Source organism: Fukomys damarensis, unplaced genomic scaffold (genome assembly GCF_012274545.1).
Source record: "Fukomys damarensis isolate Sample0158 unplaced genomic scaffold, DMR_v1.0_HiC HiC_scaffold_3, whole genome shotgun sequence".
Lineage (NCBI taxonomy): Eukaryota > Metazoa > Chordata > Mammalia > Rodentia > Bathyergidae > Fukomys > Fukomys damarensis.
Window position 1 is genome coordinate 14,630,024 of NW_022900915.1, and position 19,592 is coordinate 14,649,615.

Consider the following 19,592-nt stretch of genomic DNA (forward strand, 5'->3'; position numbering starts at 1 on the left):
ACAAAAAAAAAAAAAAAAAAGAATGGCAAAGCTCTAGTCCTGAGAATGGTTCATAAAGAGAAATCACTTACTCATCATCTGGCTTCTGAGCCCTCTTTAATAGAAACTGGACAGCAGTACAGCCTGCATACCTGCCAAACATTTCAATTCTAGAAATCAAACTGTAAAAGCATGATAGGATATTTCTACCCTTGCTTAGTGTATGGTCACCATATAGACACAAAATTAACAGACTGTTCTGACATACCAAAGCTGGCCTAACAACTTCAAAATCAGATTTCTATCCAAGTTTTAATCCTAATATTCGTTAAGTATTATTATTATGAGTTTATATCCCCTTCTACATTATGTTACAAAGAAAAAGGCTACATCATATTTAGGTTTTTCTGAATCTTCATCATTCAACAAACTAAAACTAGCCCCAGAGGCAGTCAGGCAGTCAGCATAAAGTCAGGATAGACCTTATTACTCTCTCTAAATAATGATGTGTCACACATACACACACACACACACACACACACACACACGCACATCCATCAAGAATAGACTATATGCAGCACACGTAAAATATAAAAAGTCTCTAGAATTTATTGTCAATTGGGCAACTAATCTTTACTGAATTCAGATGAAGCAATGTGTTACCTCCTCAAATCTCAGAAATGCTATCAGTCTCCCCTTGTTACATCTGAGTAAACTCTTCAGCATGGCCACAAGGATGCTGGTGGTCACACTTCCTTTCACAACATGGCAACATGACCACCAAAAGCCAGAGCTCTGAGCACAATCATGTATTTTTCATAAATTTCAGGAAGACCAACAAATGGGCAGAAATCTAAAAAACATGCATTACGTTCAACACAGGTGCATGAGAATATTTACATTACATACGCATATGTGTACACAAACACACACCCTAATTTTACTCTTGGCACTGGAAATGTCATTATGTACTTCTCACAGTCCCTGATCTTGGCTCTGCTTAGCCTTCTGACCTGAGAACTCCTCTGGAATGTCACACTGGTACCTGTGACACACCAACCGTCACTAAGAACTGGGGAAGGAACCAATCTTGACTAAAAAGACAAACACGTCTTTGCTCTTCCTCCTTCTCCATCCAGTCATTCTCTCACAATCATATATCGAGCATGGATTCTCAATCCATATGCTTAATGATCCCGTATCCCAGACTGTATGTTAGGTACTGGTATATAGTGAAGAATCTTGCCTTTACAGTTTCTATTTATAGTAACTAAATTATAACTAGAACCTAAGACATTCGACATATGAACTCAGCAGGAGACTAGACAAGAATCCCCACTTGACTTATGCCTCCAAGTTAATTCAATAAGGGATGAGTCCTTACTATACTTCACAAATCTTCATATACAGACAACATTAACTACTGTGTATGAAGGACACAACCATGGCCTGTCTCAGTAAGTCAGCACCTTCTGGGATGACAACAAACAGAGATATGCACTAGGCGAACAAATAGTCAAACAGGGTATTATTATCCCCGCAAAAGCCTGGCTGTCACTCCCATCAACGACCATAGGAGAATGACAGTCATCTCAGCACAGTGGTTCCAAGAGGAAAAGTTAAAAAGTACTCCGATATATTTCAATGGTAGGTACCACCATCACCACTACCACCCTCCCCGAAAAACTGCATATAAGTTTACCCCAAGAGTGTTGATGATAGTCTTAGCTTGAATGAAATAAAGCTTTTTGGATTTATGGTGAAAACAAAACTAGTACTAATTGCAAAATGGCACATTTCCACCTGAGGAGATGCTACTCAGGTTTGTAGTTCCCCTATTCCCTTCTCTCTTTTTCTTTTAAAAGTAAGGAGGTAATGAGTGGGGGAACCTTAATTTTCTGAGCACTGGGACACAACCACACATTGTGTGGAGCCGTGGCGGCTGGCTGGGCTCTCCTCCTGCTTCGCCTTTGGCTGTGGCCACTGGACTGCACATCCGCACTGTGTCCTGGATACCCAAAGGGGAAGGTTTCTTAAACCATACCAGAACATGACTTTGCTTTTAGGTGGATGTGTTTATTTTGCCTGTTTTTTTCTTCCAGGGTCACGGGGCAGGATTTTTTGGAACACAACTAAAAAGACTGCGGTAAAACTGGAGTCCTGAGCCCCTCTGACTTAAACCATGTTGGAGCCAATTCAACAAACCCAAACATAATTCTTCAAAAATGCTTGTCTTGTTCCACACCTCACCACAAATCAAACAACCTAATTCACAGACTTCATAATACTCAAAATGCCTCCAGGTCTTTCTGTCAACATATTTTTAAATACTGTTTTTTGTTGTTTTGTTTTGGGGAGATCACTAATGAATTTTACCACCTTTTGGCTTTTAGAGTATAAGAGAAAGCTGTACAAATGGACCTAAGACCCAGCTCATTTTTCACATGAACAAAGTCACTCTAAAAAGATTTTTTTATCAACTGCCTTTCCCACAAGAATGAAAAAAAAATCTAATCCAACCACAATCTCCACTTCCACACATCACTGTTATCATGCCTGAGAGAGCTCCTTCAACAGTGATTGGTACTGATGCTAGAGATGAGAGGCTGCTCTAGGGAATGTCTATGAAGGTCATATTATGGCCTCAAGTATAACAGTATAGATAATAAATAACTAATAAGAGTATAGATAATAAATACAGAAAACAACAAGGAAAAATATATGATGTAAGTAGAGAGGATAGAAGACAAAATATTCATAGGAAATAGATGTATTCAGGAGTGCAGGTGGAGAGAAGAAATAACTTCAAACATTCTATAAGATGGGGGTAACTAATGGTTGGCAATAACTACTTGAATATTGCAAAACAAATGCTGCATATATATATTTACCCCATATTAGGGGTAACTGGCAAAATGTGAAATATATAATATTTTACCAGTGTTAAATTCCTTGTTTCATAATTGCACTGTGGTTGTATAAGATACTAACATTAGGGTAGTTAGTGTGTCTGGGTAAAGGGTGTTTGAGAATTCCGGGTAATACTTTTGAAGCATTTCTATAAGACTGAAATGATTTCAAAATGAAAAGTAACATTTTTTTTCAATGAGCTTTTGCAAAGACATACACAGAGATTCTGATAAATTCCCAACTTGCCAAGATGTCATCTACCAGATGGAGGAAACAGAATAGGGAACTCTTCATTTGGTCTTAATTCGGACTCAAGTGAGCAACTGAAAGCTTCAGAGTGACAGCTTGTGCCACCCTCCTCAGAGAAGGCTGGGTGCTAGTTAACCTAGGACACAAAACGGAGAAAGGAACGTCCAGAAAAAAGCAAAGCTAGGTGTAGAGTTACTGAAATAGAGAGCGGGGCAAACAATGACTGTCTTCTAGAGTAGGCAGAAAGTAGCAGGCATCTTCCACTGCTTCTCTGAGATGGAACTGGTAACAGGTGGGAGGCTCCTGGGGCTCCCTGATCAGGGCCAGTTATTTCTTACTGGGGAGACAGGTGGAAGGACCTTAGCAGCACCTGGAGACATCCAACACTGCTGACAGCTGTCGAGTTGAGAGCTGCAGGAGAGTCACAGGCTCCCTTCTAGATGGAGTAGCCTGGTGAGCCAGAACAACAGCTCAAGTCAGAGATGAAAAGGGTGCAGCTGGAACATCCTCCATCATCCACCACCCAAACCTGATCCATGGGCTGGGCTGCTAGAAAACAAGAGAGCCCGGCAAGAACAACCTGGAAATTGCTACCAGTTAAGAAAAAAAAAAACAAAAAAAACACACACACACTAGAAAAAGTTAGGATAGGACCTCCAGCTTTTGAAAGCAGAGCTGAGAGAAACGATGAGTATAACCTGAAGATGAAAAAACTGAAAAAGGAATGAATCTTATTCCATATGGTATGAATCATATGCCAGGAACTGTTCTAAGCCTCTCAACATACATGTGTATGTGAAAAAAGAATATGAAGGACCAATAAACACGAGGAAGATTTTCAATCTCATTAGTAACTTGAGAAATGCAAATGAGAGCACAATACAATTTCTATCAGACTGACACACACATGTACACGAAAACTCAAAACATGCAATGTTAAAGTCATACAGGAAATGGCACCTTCATAAGTGTCTGGATGCTTTGGTGGGAAGAATTATCTGGTGACGTCTATTAAAATATTAAGTACCAAAAAAAATTACGTACATACCATACAACTTAGCAATTTACCTGAGTATGTACCCCAGGGGGAAAAACGCTCAAATAGGTAAATAATGAAGTATATAAAGAGATTTTTCATGCCATCATTGGTTGTAGTGAAGGATTAACAAGCTGAAAACAACCTAATGTCAAAGTCCTGAAGTTTAATAATTTTATAGGTTTAATAATAAAGCTATGCCAAAAATTCTACACAACAATTCATTTCTCTATTTCATAAATATATGACCAGTGCATAGAAGAAACTGCGGAAGGATATATTCTACATGTTTAAGTGTGGGGGTTCTCGCCTAAACTTCATAGCTAGGGTAGAGATGTGAGACTCTCCAAATCTAAGTGTGACAATATAATTACAGCCAATGACAATCACACAGGAGAAATCAGAGACATCGAAATGTCTCACAGAGACATCTTCATTGTGTTTGTTATCTGATAACAAAATTAACACATGCTGACTGTGAAAAATTCCAACTCCAAAATGAAGGCTCAAAGTTCCCCTCACAACTAATCCTACTCTCTGAAAGTTAAACTGAAATAATAAAGACAAAAATAATGTTCAAAGATTAAAAGAGGACATGCAATCCAACTTTACCTAAGCGGGGTCCAAGCCTACAAAGCCAGTGGTATGAAGATACAGTCAGTAATGACCTGAGGTTTGCAGAAAATGCCAAAGTCTATCAAAAGACCTTCTGTGCTGTACTCACTTGATCTTAGCCAAAAGGCTGAGAAGAGATCTTCTGTGATATATTTGGATCCCCAAAATGAGTAAGGTAATGAAAATATGAAACAATATGGATGTACGAATACCCACAAAGGCAGGTAGACATTTTGATCAGAATGTCTGCGCTTCCCGAAAATTTACTGTAATCACCAATGTGATGTATCAGGAGGCATGACCTTTGGCTGTGATGAGATCACTAGTGTTTACATGTACTCATTGGTGTGTGTGTAGAAATGTACGAAGCTCTGCATGAACTCTGATCTGGTTTCATAGTCTCCACACCATGACACAAAACTGTGCCATCACAAGGGAAACTCCTGGTGCTCCCCACTGCTACCGTCCCTGTACCCTGGAGGAGACTGTGACTTCATTCTCCATTTTCATAACTGTCATCTCAAGAGTATCATAAAATGGAAACATATATTATATACCCTTTTCAGATTGGTTTTTATCTTGGCATAACATCCTTGATATTCACCCAGTTGGTTACAAACAGCTTCTTTCTTTCTATTGCCAGTGTATGGGTGCATCAGTTTATTTAACCACACTAACCACTCGTCCACAGAAGCGCATGTGGAGTGTTTCCAGTTTGGGGTATCGCGGATAAAGCTGCTACAAAAATATGTTCATAGGTTTCTGTATGCGCACAACTCTTTCACTTCTCTGGGGGAAAACGCCTCAGAGCAACTGCTGGGCCATAGACTCGGCGCACTGAACTTCATCAGAACCTGCCGAGTGCCTTCCCAAAGGGGCGGCATCATTTCACATCCCCACCAGCAGGGTTACAGTGGACCCAGGGTCTCCGCATCCTCCCATCACTTTACATTGTCACTAGTTTTACTTGTAGCCAATCGGATACGTTTGTAGAGACAGCACATGCGGCTTCAGTCTTCACTTCCTAATGATTAATGCTATTGCACATTTTTTCTCATGCTTTCTTCTCAGCTGCATATCCTTGCTGGAAAGTGTTTCAGGCCTTCTGTCCATTTCATATTTAGATGTTTGTCTTTAACTGTTTAAGACTCTGTTATCAGATACATGCTTTGCAACTATTTTCTTCCACTATGTAGATTCTTTTTGCATCCTTTTAACAAATGGTTCACACCCAGAACAAAAGTTTCTAATTTTTATGAAGAAAAACGTCTCCAGTTTTAAATTTTATAGGCCATGCTCATGGTGGTGTATCTACAAATTCTTCACACAGCCCCACAGCCCGACAATTTTCTCTTGTATGTTTTTCTGAAACATAGCTTCATAGTTTACACTTAAAGCTATGACACATTTTCAATTAATTTTTATGATATGAGCTTCAGTCAAGGTTCTTGGGGGGAGCAGTTATGAAGATCCATTATTTTTAAAAGTACCATTTGTTCAAAAAACACTTTCCTTCACTGATTTGCTTTTGCTCTCTGCCTAAAATCAATTGGGCATATCTGTGTGAGTCTGTTTCAGGCTCCTTATTCTATTCCATTGATCTATACATCTGTCCTTCTGTCAACACCAGAGTCTTGATTACTGTAGCTACAAAGGAAGCCTCAAAATAGGACAGAATGATTACTATCACTTCATTCTTTTTTTCAAAAGTGTTTTTGTTATTCTAGCTTCTGTACCTTTATATAAAAATTTTAGAATACGCTTGTCTATGTCTACAAAAAATCTTGCTGAGAATTTGATAGGAATTGCATTAAACCTACAAATAATTTGGAGAAAACCGACATCTTTACAACTCACAGATTCTTCCAATTCATGAATAAAATACGTCTATTTAGATCTTTCACTAGCAAGCTGTAATTTTCAGCATATAATTAATTTATACCCTAAGCGTTTCATTTTGGGGATTAGTGACTATAAACAGTGTTATGTTTTCAACTTTGTTAACCATGCGTTTATGGTGAAGTTACAGAAATGTGACTGATGGGGGTGAGCATCATATCCTGTTACCATGATGACCTCCTCTGCTAATTCCAAGAGGATTTTTATCTGGGGGGGGCTCCTCACAATTTTCTTTCTTTTTTTTTTTTTTCCTTCTCTTTTTTGGTACTGGGCATCAAACTCAGATCCATCCTTGCATTTGCGAGGCAGGCAGTGGAACCACTGAGCTAAATCCCCGCCTCCTCAGAATTTTCTACATAGACAATCTTGTGAATAAGGCAGTTTTATTTCTTTCCAATCAGTACGTATTTAAACTATTTTCTTGGACTACAATACGAGCTAGGACTTCCAGTACCATACTGAAAAAGAGTGGTAAGTCTGAAAGCCCCTTGCTTGTCCCCAGTCTTAGGGAAAAAGCATTTATAGTCTTTCATGCTAAGTATCATGTTTGCAGTAAACATGTGATTTTCACTCTTGGCTAAATATCAAAGAAAAAGCTCTCTGAACACAAAAATTAATGTAATATAGGTCTTAGAGAAAGAAGAAACTATGCTTTTTTTTTAGACAGCATCTTACTATGTAGTTGAGACTGACCTAGAACGCACTATGTAGCCCAGGCTGGTCTCGAACTCACAGCAATCCTCCTGCCTCAGCCTCCTAAGTGCTGGGATTACAGGCGTGCACCACCACGTCCAGCTAACAATGCTTTTTATCTCAGAGAAAGTCAGTCTTCCCAATGGAGAACACAAGGGCATCTGTTTCCCATTCTCTGGGCCAAGTATTTAGTTCAATAAGATTCAAATACAGAACTTCTTTGGAATTATTCTGCAAAAGCTCTCTTTCTACTGCACTTAAAGTAGGAATCAACAAACAATAGCCTATGACGCAAAACCGGCCTGCCATCTGTTTTGGTTTTTTGTTTTATTTTTTGGTTCTGGGGATCAAACTCAGGTCCCTGTACCTGCAAGGCAGGCAGCAGCACCACTGAGTTAAATCCCCCACCCCTGCCATCTGTTTTTATAAGTAAAGTTTTATTGAAAAACAGCCATATTCATTTGTTCATGGCTTCTGAGCTGCCACCACAAAGTTAAATAGCTATACCAGCCACCATATGGCCACAAGGACTAGAATACTATCCAGCCAATTTCAGAAAAAGTTTGTTGACCCCAGTTCTTAATAACAAGATGTAAGCCTGGAAGAGTTAGGAAGCATCTCACCACTACATGGAAAGAACACATTGGAAAGTGAAGCCAGCACAAAAGAAGAAACCAACTCCAACTATTATGTAAGTTACCAGATTCAGACTGGCCAAAAACTATTATACCCTAGAATTTTTCAGTTACGTAACCCAATAAACCCTGCTTTTTCTTAAGTTTGAACTGGATTTCCTTCATTTCAACAAAAATAACTCAGATTTACTACATAACCAAAACCCATAATGGTCAATGTAACAGTATGATTCTAATATCTTCCTCTCATATGTCTATCATATCATATAAGGCATTCAATATTTCTTTAGACTAGAATGTGACTGTGTGCTAAAAAAAAATGATTTACGTAACAGTTAAGTAAAATGATTTGGAGATCGTTTAGGGTTTTGTTTCCCTTAAACAACCATCCACAGGTGTCACAGAACAAGGAAAAAGCAAAAAGAATGAAAACCAAAATTGATTTTTAAATAATCAATAATTTGTCACGGGACAACTGAGATAAAAGTATAAAAAATAGAAAGGAGGGGCACCCATTAACATCTCCCTGAAATAAGAAAACTGCTCTAAGACTGGCTAGAGAAAGAACTAAATAAAGCAAGCCAAAACTCCCAAGGGAACAGATCTGACTAATTAGGAAGACAGTGATTAACAGTGGCATTGCTAACTGTTTACTGGGCATAGATCTCTAGCAATGTTCCCTAGCGGCTGTCAACAATGAGAGAGAAAAATTACACCAAGTGTTACCACCAATTACGCAGTCATCATTTAGTTGTGTTTATCTGTATCTTTAAGAAACTAAAAACCACTCGGCAGTATGGCTTTCAATGCAAGCTGTATATTCCTCTGAGGAAATCATTTTATAACCTGGTTAGACACAGAACTGTTTTGTGTTTAAACCTGTCTTAATATGTACAGTCCAGAGCGAGGAGAGTTTTTTCAATAGCGCACTTTCCATCTGCAGAGGCCAGATGTTAATGCACGGGAAAACTGAAGTGGTTAGTGAGAGCCCAGTCAGACACAGAGAACTAACATCAAGTGGTACTGAGGGGTGGAGGAGGAAGCTCCAAATGGGGTTGATGAAGCAGTTTTAGCTCAAGCAGATTTGGAGGAAATGGTAATGGGACTTTTTGACCCACACCAAGAAAAGAATGTCATGACGAGGTTTTTCATACTGGGTATTTCCTCCCTTATGGGTTTGAAAGATCATTCTAAAGAGTCAGAGGAAGTATATAAAAATAATGGAGTAAGAATTCTTAAATGTCAAGTTGATGATGTATTTCTGCTAAAGGTGAATAACAAATACATCTAGGGGCAGAGCTCAAATTCTACCTGTGCCACAATAGCGAAGACTGCCAACCATCTATCTACAGCACCTTCTCTTTCTTCCTTGAAGTGTGCTGGGTACTGGCAGGGCCCATGCTGCCCAAGGGCCACCTAGATTTCCCATTCTCCTCTGCAGACAGATATGGCCACATAATTATTTGAGCCAGTACCAGGGCAGTACCTACAGCAACCGTGGAAGTCTGGGGTTGAGGATGCCAGCACAAACCTGCCAGGCATGGCTCATTCTGCCCAGAGACAACAATTCTATCTTTCTTAAGTTACTATAGAGTTTCTTTGTTATATAGCAACCTAGCTTGTTCCTACTACTCAGCCACTTACTATTTATGCAACTTGGGGCAAGAAGTTTAACCTCTCTAAACCTCAGTTTCAACGCACACACACACGTACGCACACGCATGCATGCACAAGCACATGCTCACAAACATGCACACGCACGTATGCATGTGCATGCTCAAACTAACAGTAGACAATGCCAGCAGAGCAGAAGGCTTTCCAGAAGCTGCTTTCGAAGGACCGTAGTACCAAGTGGCAAATGTGCCTCCAAAGCACTAAAAGAAGAAATGTGTACCTGCTTCTGAGAACATCACAGAATACTCACAACATACAGAAGATCGGGATGTCTTACATTTTAGTCCAGAAGAATTAAGGTTAAACAACAATTCATTACAGTTTAGCCAACTATATTTAAGTCTGAATAATTCTCTAAAACTTGCTCTATATTAAATGTTGTGCGAACAGTACTTATTTGTCTATGCTTAGTAGATTGAATCAAGTCCTTCATTTATGTAGAATGTAGCTTAGGCGAAAAGTACATTGATCTGTGTGGCTACATCACCTCACCACAGTGGGCTGAGAAAGAGGTGCACACACAAACCCAGATCGTCTACACTGGATGTACAGAGACCTACAGTTAGTGGAAGCCAGAGCCTGCTTCTCCTCGGTGTATACATCCCCAATTTGATAGTGCTTTGGTTAGCATCAATTATTGGCCTCCCAGCCCTCTGAATTCTTTCTATTTTGTATTGGTGACACCTCTAGATTGTAAAGTACTCTTAGAATTTTTGTAACCTTGAGATTTGTTGAGCACTGGGCTCGAGATCCTAAACACAAAGATAAGACTGTTCTGGGACTTTCCCCAGGGCTCTCACATGGGTTTTACATGTCACAAGATGCAGAAAAACCACAAGGTTACATCACTCAGCTGAGGCCAGCAACTCTGAAATGGGAACACAGATCGTATCACCAGGCTTAACTCCTTCCATTGACCTTGACAATGTCCTACTTCTTATAATGAGATATAAGTCACCATGGAAAGAGGAGACTGAACCAGAAGGCAATAATAAGAGTTGTTACACAACCTAATATGCTTTACAATTCTTTATCCCATTAAAATGGGCTTGAAATAACACTCTATACCCTACTATATGAAGGCACCATATGGCCAATAAACAACTCTCAGTAAGCTAGACTGGATTTTGCCTCCTTTAAGAAACCTAGGGACATTACATTGCCTTTTCAAATGGCAAGCTTGGTGTATCACACAGAACTTCTGCCTTAGGACTGAGAGGTAAAAGTTCAGGAACTACATACATACAGGAACTATAGCAATAACCACAAAGATCAACCTAGGAATAGAAAAATACCTCTGGTTCTGCTTCCAAAGACTAAGGCTTTAGAGCAGAAGCAAAATATATTGCACTAGGGAATCAACAAACAGCTCAGGATTTTTATTCTTGCTCTACTTCCCTGAATTGTTACTTACAGGTTCCCGGCCATCCATGGCTTCCATCCAGAGCCTCCGGTCCTCTTCTGACAAGGCCTGCATAGTGATAACCCCTGGCCTGTGGAGAAAGGAAGGACATGGATGTGAACCTAGTGCCACAGGGAGAGAGACTGACAAAGGTAAACCGTGAAGAAATACCCAATCAACAGTGCGAGAGGTCACTGAAGTCAATGACACGAAGAAAGACGCATTACTTGGCTTTTCTAAGGCAAGCTTCCTGTTTCAGAAATCAAAGGTACGTCCCCAAATCCCACTGACTAAGTGAAGCTCCCGTAGAGGCAAGAAGAAACACAGGAGACACAGGTAAGGAACACAGATGAGTAATGTGACTCCTTTAGAATGTTGTTCATTCCTTGAAATCTCATTTATCTCTGTTCTCTAGAATACTTAACAGAGTGCTCTACTCACTAGAGGAATGTAATAAATATTATTGTGGTGGATTGAGTTACTGGACTCAAGAAAAAAGAAACAGTGATGCTAGAGGCCTCTGGGTTCCTAATATCTAGTTCATTGCTTCTAAACTGTAACAGGATGAAGTTTTATAGAGTTCATCAGCTTTGTGATTATGATTATATTGAGCATATGTAGTTTTATTTTTTAAACGAATACCTACCATATTAGGGGGTAAGCACTTTATGGATACTCGGTCTTTTCATTCTAACCGAAAGCTACCTGCGTTTTATAACTGAACATAAACCCTCCAGAAAGCAAACACATAATAGCAAGTGGTATTTGTGGAGTTCCCATTACAAATTTTACTTCACAAGAAAAAAAGGCCAAGCCATAAAAAGGACCTCAGGAGAAGGTCACATGCCAATTAAAGTGGAGTTCTTTATTTAGGGTTCACATATGGATCCCAGATTGTTCATAAACCACTTCCTCTTCAAATACATGTGTGGTTTTCTGATAGAACAATTCAAACTGTCCATCATATTCTCAAAGAGGACTGCAACCCTTAAAAAGTTAAGAATTGTTGATTTTAACTGTCATAGTTCAAGTTTTTTAAAGCCTAAAAGGTAGGAAGAGATCTACCAAGGGAGAGTGATCGCCATGAAGTCCACAAGACCTGCCAAGGTTGCTGAACAACACTAGCACTACACAAGCCAGTTCATTCCCGCCCATCTACAATCCCTGTTCCTGGTTGGTTGTAGGAAAGGCCTGTTTATGTTTAACCTATTTTAAATATCACATCTGCATCTTCTCATTGATCATCTCTCAACAACACCTAAGGAAAACGTTTTCAAAGATGTGAGCATGTCAAGAGCAGAGGGCTGGGGATAGAAGGGACATCAGGTGGGGGTTCAGGTGAAGCAGTGTATGAGGGGTGCACACGTAGTGTGTGAAGGTGGGAGGGACCCTGTGGAGGCCGCTTGGCACCGAGGTCGTAACACTCCAAAGACTCCAAAGATGGAATAACTCCTCTATCCACAAGAATCTGCAATGGCTCTCTCCACTTTCAGAAATTCTTACTCTCAGACTCAAATGCCCATTTCCCACCATCAGTCTATGGAGAGTCCTAGACTGAATTCCTGTGTTTCAGACACAGTGTGTCGGCACACTGTGCTGACAGCCACGCCTCCATAAAACTACCCTGGGCTTGGGATCATGGGAGATTGATTCTCCCCTTCCACCTTTCAAAAAGCCAAGCACAATGTTACTTTTGAAAGGGATGGCTTTGAAGCTACAGTCCTACTGCAGAACTCTCAAGTCTCTGGCCCTGGATTTTTGTTACTCAAGGTCTTACATACAGCTCTATACCTGCTTCCAAATCCATTAAAATGGAGACTCCTAACTCTACCCTCCTGAATCTGAATTTCTTGGCTGGATTTTAACCAACTCCCCAGATATTCCTGTTGCCTGCTTAAATCTGAGGCCCATGTCCTGGCTGGCTGCTCTAATCTTTCTCATTTCTTTCTTGGTCCCCCTGCTCTGGAAAGTAAGACACCCTCCTCTCTACACTGGGGTCACAGAGCCAACACGTCTGCAGTTCCTTTCCTCCTAAGAAACAGTTTGAGCACAAGAGGTGCCTAAATACCCAGATCTCTGGATGCTCACAGATGTCACATCAACTTTATGGCACACTGTGTGACATTTCCACCCAGAGCCACAAAGAGGAAGTTCAGACAAAACTCAGAGGGTGTGAAGGGTGGGCCCCCGGTCTCAGTAACAGGGAAAGTCAACAGGATCTGTTTTTATTTCAAGAAAATATATCAAAATACAAGTTCTTTTCCACATGTGGTCTTGTTCTCTTTTTAGGGGAGAGTGTGTGGCGGGGGGAGGTACACAGAGTGGATTTAACATGTTTAGTTTTAGTCCTATCCAGGTTCACAAAATTTCTTCTTAGCCCTCATGTACATATATTTGGATATAGTACCATCCTTTCTAGACATCCGAAAAACACTCATTTGTTTCTTGTCCTTTCTTACAATTGAAATCAGTATTACACAAATCTCTTACTTCCATTTGAATTTCCCAGAACTGAGTTGAAAAGATGAATATTCTTTATTTTGGAATTAAGCAATAACCTTTTTTCAATATTTCCCTTCCCTATACCCTTAACTAAACACAATCCTTCATAACCAAATAAACCTTCAATTTCCAAAGAATTCCCTATAACACAGCACATTATCAGACCTTCTACTGTTGGTTTAGTTTATACTTTAAATGTATGTATTTTTTTCACAGCAATAACCATGGGGCAGGGGACAGGTGTTGAATGAGGAAGGAAAATAACAAACACTGCAAGCGAAATAGAGTCAATGATCAGAGTCCTTTCCAGCTATACAAAAAATTGCAGCCCTGTTGGACACTGTAGTAAAAGAAAAACAGTAATAACCCAATACTGTGTACCAGCTGCTGTACTTAGCAAGTGACAGAGCTAGGACATGAACACAAGAAATCCATATTTTAACCCTTGTGCACAATAGCAAATATGACGCTTCCATAGTCCCCGGAACTCATGTGGGCCAGTCAAGCCCTCTAGTGTCAGAACTGACCCTAACCCCTGCAACACCTCAATGATCCCCTGCATGGGATCAAATGAAATGGAAGGCTAAAGAGCTCTGTAGACCTAAAATCCTTCATATATATGAAAGCTCAGACTAGCACTCTGAGTAACAATGGCCAATTCAAAAAATGAAATTTATATCATAAACATACAGTAATTAAAAAAAAGGAATCCATCAGCACCCAATGTGCTTATATCTTCTACAGAAGTGGTTCTCCACATTTTTTTCTACCTTGAAATGTTCAAGAGACGGAAAGGCAATGAGTTTTTCCCCCCCTAAGAACACAAAAACGCACTAATCATTAAAAAAAAAAATGGTAAGTGAAACTTTGCTGAAATGAGAACTTGCATTCATCAAAGGATATTAAACTGGATGTAGTGGTCCACACCTTTAATCCCAACACTCTACACTCTGAGAGGCTGAGGCAGGAGGATCACAAGTTCAAGCCTAGCCTAGAAAACTCAGCAACTGAGATCATGTCTCAAAATAAATAAAAAGGGGCTGGGGATGTAGCTCAGTGTGAAGGCCCTAGGTTCAGTCCCCCTTACACAACACACACCAATACAAAAGAATGAAAAGCAAAATGAGAGTGAGAGAAGGTATTTCTAATAAGTGCCTCCAACAAAACTCACATCCAAAATATGTGAGGAATGTCTCCAAGTAAATAGGGGGAAAAAATGAGCAATCTAAGTGAATGAAAGACTTACTAGGGACTGCATAAAAGAGTATGTTCAAATGGCTACAAAGCATAAAGACCCAAAATGTTATCCACTAGGGAAATGTAATTAAAACCACAGTGAGATAAAACAAATACTCTCATGAATGAACAGTATTAAAAAGAGCACCAATATCCAGTAGTAGCAAGAATGTGGAGCACCTGGGACACACAGATCACTGGTGGGAGAATAAACTGATAAAACTATTTGGCAAGATCTACTAGAACTAAATGTGACCTAGCCATTGTACCTCTCATCTGTCACTAATCTTTTGTCCACCAAATGGCACATCCTAGAAAGTTTGCAGTTTTATTCACAATTGCCTCAAACTGCAGCAATAACAAAAATATCTATCAATAAGAGAATAAAGCACTAAATATTTACACAATAGAATACCAGTTAAAAACAAAAAAGAACCAACTACTTCTAAATCAACCTCAATATGAATGAATCTCACAGACATGAGGATGAAAAGAATTCTTATTCAAAAGACTACAGCCAGGGATTTGGCTCAGTGGTTCCGCTGCCTGCCTCACAAGCACAAGGGCCCGAGTTCGATTCCTGGTTTGAAAAAAACAACAACAAAAGACTACAAACAATGATTCCGGTTATATGATGTTCAACACTTGTAAAATACCTCCATGGTAGCAGAAGTTGGAAGAATAACTCTGTGTTAGGTTAAAGTTAAGGGCAATATCTGGGAAAAGACATAAAGGAAATTTTGGAAGTGATAAAAATGTTCTCTATCTTGATCTAGGTCGTTTCACAAGTGTGTATGAGTACAAATGTGTGTGTAAGGTCATTAAAATATAGATAAAGATTTATGCATTCTACTGTGATTACATCTCAGTTTAAAAACTGCTTTAAATATTCAAGAGATATGACTTCTTGACAGTAACAGCCTTACTAGGAGTCTAACTCTAGTAAGTGGACCCTCAAGTTACAACCAGCTTGACATACAAACAACTTGGGTTAATTAGGTTCATGAAAGATTCATCTACCTCTTGATATCTATAGCATGTACTGAGGTAAACATCTAGCTCTCAGCTATATTGACTTACAACCAACTTGAGTTACAACCTGCCCTTGGAAACGAATGAAGTTCGTAAGTTATGGGTCCACTGTATTTCCCAGCTGCATGGCCCTGGTGGACAAGCAACTGAGCTCTTCATAACTACTCTTATGACCTGCACTTTTTCTTTTAATTCATTAATTTTATCGGTACATTTTAGGTGGGTAATATGCTGACATGGGAATTTGTACCTTTACATAATATATCTTGGTTCTTATTTTTTCCCCATCCCCCTGCCCTCCCTTTACCCTCTCCACCCCTCCCTATTTACAAAATCTTTGTTTCCATTTTTTCCTTTTCTCATATTTATTCCTTTCCCTTCTTTTCTTTCCGCTATCCCTCCCACTGCCCCTTCCCCTTTGGACCTTTCCTTCCTATTTCACGTAATCTATCCTACATTATCTATTATTTACACTTTCAGTTTCTCATACCAGAGAAACTATTCGGTATTTACCCATGTGTGGACCCCTAGCGGCACAGTTTGTAATAGCTAGAACTTGGAAACAGCCCAATTGCCCATCACCTGGAGACTGGATGAAGAAGATGTGGCTTCTTTATAAAATGGAGCCATAACGCATGAGAACTAGAGACATTCACAGCACACTGAGGCCATACTCTTAAGTGACCTGCGCTTCTAAGAAGAGCAGCATAGAGCAGTTCCATTACCTGTGGGCCAGGACAATAGGGTTATACCTCGGGGTATATTGTGAGAGTTAAATGAAAAGTGTATCTAGTCTCAGGAACAGAACAAATACTCTAAAAATCTGTCATTATCAGTGGTAAATGGGGATTAGAGAAGATGACAGGTTTTGAGTAGGGTCCAAATCATGGCTGCAGATTTTCTTTAAAAAGAAAAGAAACAACCCACATGTCCCACTAACACGCAGGACCCCACCATCAACACACTCACACACGGCACCAAAAATCACCTCTACCACAAAGCACCCAGCTAAGGTCTGAAAGAACACAACAGCTCTGACCTCACAATCACTTTCTTTTTCCTGCTTAGTAAAGCATCCAAGAGGCCCTTCTGAGATGAATGTGTAGTGAGTGATAAGGACAGAGAGGGGTGTAACGAATTCTAGAAAATCTGCTGAGATGCTCTCTCTAGTCACCAGAGAGAAGAAGCAGACAGCTTAAAAATCCTTCTAGAGCTTCATCCCAAGATTGCCCTTAAAATACAGTATTTCTTTTTCACTCCAAATACACCCTTGGTTAGCGCTGAAGCTGGATCAGCTCAAGAAGCACGAACATGGATGGATCCGCATTTTCTCCAGGATAGTAAACTCACAGTGCAGGGGCAAAGCAAATCGGGCAAATGTGGCTGCTCCAATGTGGCCCCAAAAAGAGCCCAAGGAAAGCAACCCATCACTGAGCAACATATCCAGATCCTGGGATGACTGATGTCAGCTCCCAGCCTTCTCACCGGCCAAGAACAAGCAGAAGCACAACCAGCGCTGATTCCAGGGTTCCTAGACAGCTTTCCTGCTCTAATCTTATTCCTGAATCTGAGTCAACAATGGTGATCTCAGTGGTTTGGCAATTCACCCACTTCCTACTGGACAAGGAAATGCTAGAACTAACTCCACCCCACCGAAACAAACACACTCAGAATCCAATAGTTCTGTTCTTTCTAAATCATCCTCCAAAGATCTGGGGTTTACTCATTTACAAGACTATAAATCTTCACTTGGTGAGAGTTCATTTCTAACTTCTATCCACACTACTGTATATTTAAGGGTCAAATTTAGAATAAAACAAGGACTGTGGCATCCAGAGAAACACATGTTCTCGGTCTGTGTGTGATACCACCCACTATGCTTATGTAGGATGACAGAGAAATGAAGGCTCGGGGAATAGTCCTGCCATCCACAGGAGAAAAGAGCTCTGCAAGAAGTGCCAGGGAGAAGTCCTATGTTTCTAAAGAGCTACCGAGAAAACTGATTTCTAACAGTTCCTTGACAAAGGTTAAGGTTCAGGATATGGTCGCTTACAGAGATAACCCCAAAGCCATGTACAATAATCTTGGAGAATAACATCTTTTCTGTATTTCTGTTTATGAAATTACAGGCTCCAGTGACAATGGAAAGCAGGTAAGTAAGCAAAATGAGGGAGACTGGATAAGACATTCTTTATTGCCCCAAGGAGAATAGGCTTGGTCTCATCTTCCTTAAAATCTGCAGCCTTGGGCTGGGATTTAGCTCAGAGGTGCTGCCATCTGCCTTGCAGGCTCAAGGTCAGAAGTTCAATCCCCAGTACCCAAAAATAAAAATAAAAATAAAAATTCTGCATCCTTTTGGTTTTTCTTTTGCATTTTTACTTTTTGACAGAGACACAGGAACAAAGACGCATTTCCCCTCAAGAGACAGGCAGTTGTCACCCACTGTCATTTGCCATGGAAATCTGAGTGAAACAGAGGTAAGAGAGACAGAGTGAGAGAGAAACGAGAAGTAGCAAACTGGCCACCCCCAAATTACAGCTAAGATTTCTTGAAAGTTTTTATATGCCAAGCACTGTGCTAAGAATTGTACTTGAATTGTCGTTTATTTATCACTATAGTTGTATGAAGTACTATCATTGTGCCTCTTTTTAAAAGTAGGGGAAAAAAAAAAAAACAATCCTGAGTCTCACAGAAATTGGTTGCCACACTGCTATTAAATCCCAGATCCTGAACAGGAACCCAGGTGTGTCTGACCCTAAAGCAGGCCATGGAGCAATCACAATGGCGATACGTCACCCCCACGAATGCATGCAATGTATCTGTGCCCAGGCTCCAAGAACACAGCTCATTAGGAAGAGAAGGCCCCCACCCACACATACATTAAGAACTACTTAGAAGTGGCTCCTAATCAATTATTTAAAAGGACATGATCCTAATGAATGAATGGATGGATGGATGAATCATAACCTATTAATGCCTAGAACACTGACCTCTTGGGAAGAAAGGTCCTAAAATAATTAGGATCATTTCAATAAAGACAGTCTAAAGAGTAAATATCACCGAACCCCATCAAAAAAGTTCTTAGAGTTTTATTTTTTAAAATGCTGCTACCATAAAACATCAGGAAGCTTAAGCAGAGAAATCTCTGGCATTAAATGTAGCATATCGATTGGGTGTCTGCTATGTACCAGCCATAACACTCAATACTAGGGATGCAGAAGTAAGCAAATTTTAACAGAATGCACCAGGAGAAAGCGTTATTGACTGATGGGATGATTAATACTCAGGCAGAATGCAAATACTTGCTACTATTATTGATAATGAATAAAATATTCTTAGCTGGTAACTTTTTTTCCATATTTACTATTCTGTCTTATGATCAACAGAAATACACTTAAGTAAAACTTACTGGCTGAACTGTTTCCTTTCTTTGGATTTATATAATAGAAAAATGCTGGTATAGATTTTTTTTAAAGAAAACAAACTTATTCTGTATTTAGAAAGTGGTAAATCATTTGGTTTACCCAATCAATAAAACTCCAAATTTCACTATGTTAAAGAGTTTTTTTAAAAAAAGGTGTTGCCTCAGTCACCCTCCCATCAAACCCATTCACCATTATATCACATTCTTACTTAAACCAGAATCAAACAGTAAACACTCCCTTTTAATTAGAAACAAACAAAAAAAAAAAATCAAAAAGCTCAATGACAAGTGCTCACTCCCAGAATT

The 19,592-nt window shown here is 39.7% G+C and overlaps 1 protein-coding gene across 1 annotated transcript in view; it reads right to left on the reverse strand.

The window, feature by feature from the left end:
- The window catches only part of Arhgap26 (Rho GTPase activating protein 26), a 445,337-nt gene that overhangs the window by 257,433 nt on the left and 168,312 nt on the right, over window positions 1–19,592 (reverse strand). The window contains exon 11 of the mRNA XM_033765564.1: window positions 11,105–11,183. Coding sequence (XP_033621455.1) covers window positions 11,105–11,183 — 79 coding nt within the window. The remainder of the gene's footprint in view (window positions 1–11,104; window positions 11,184–19,592) is intronic.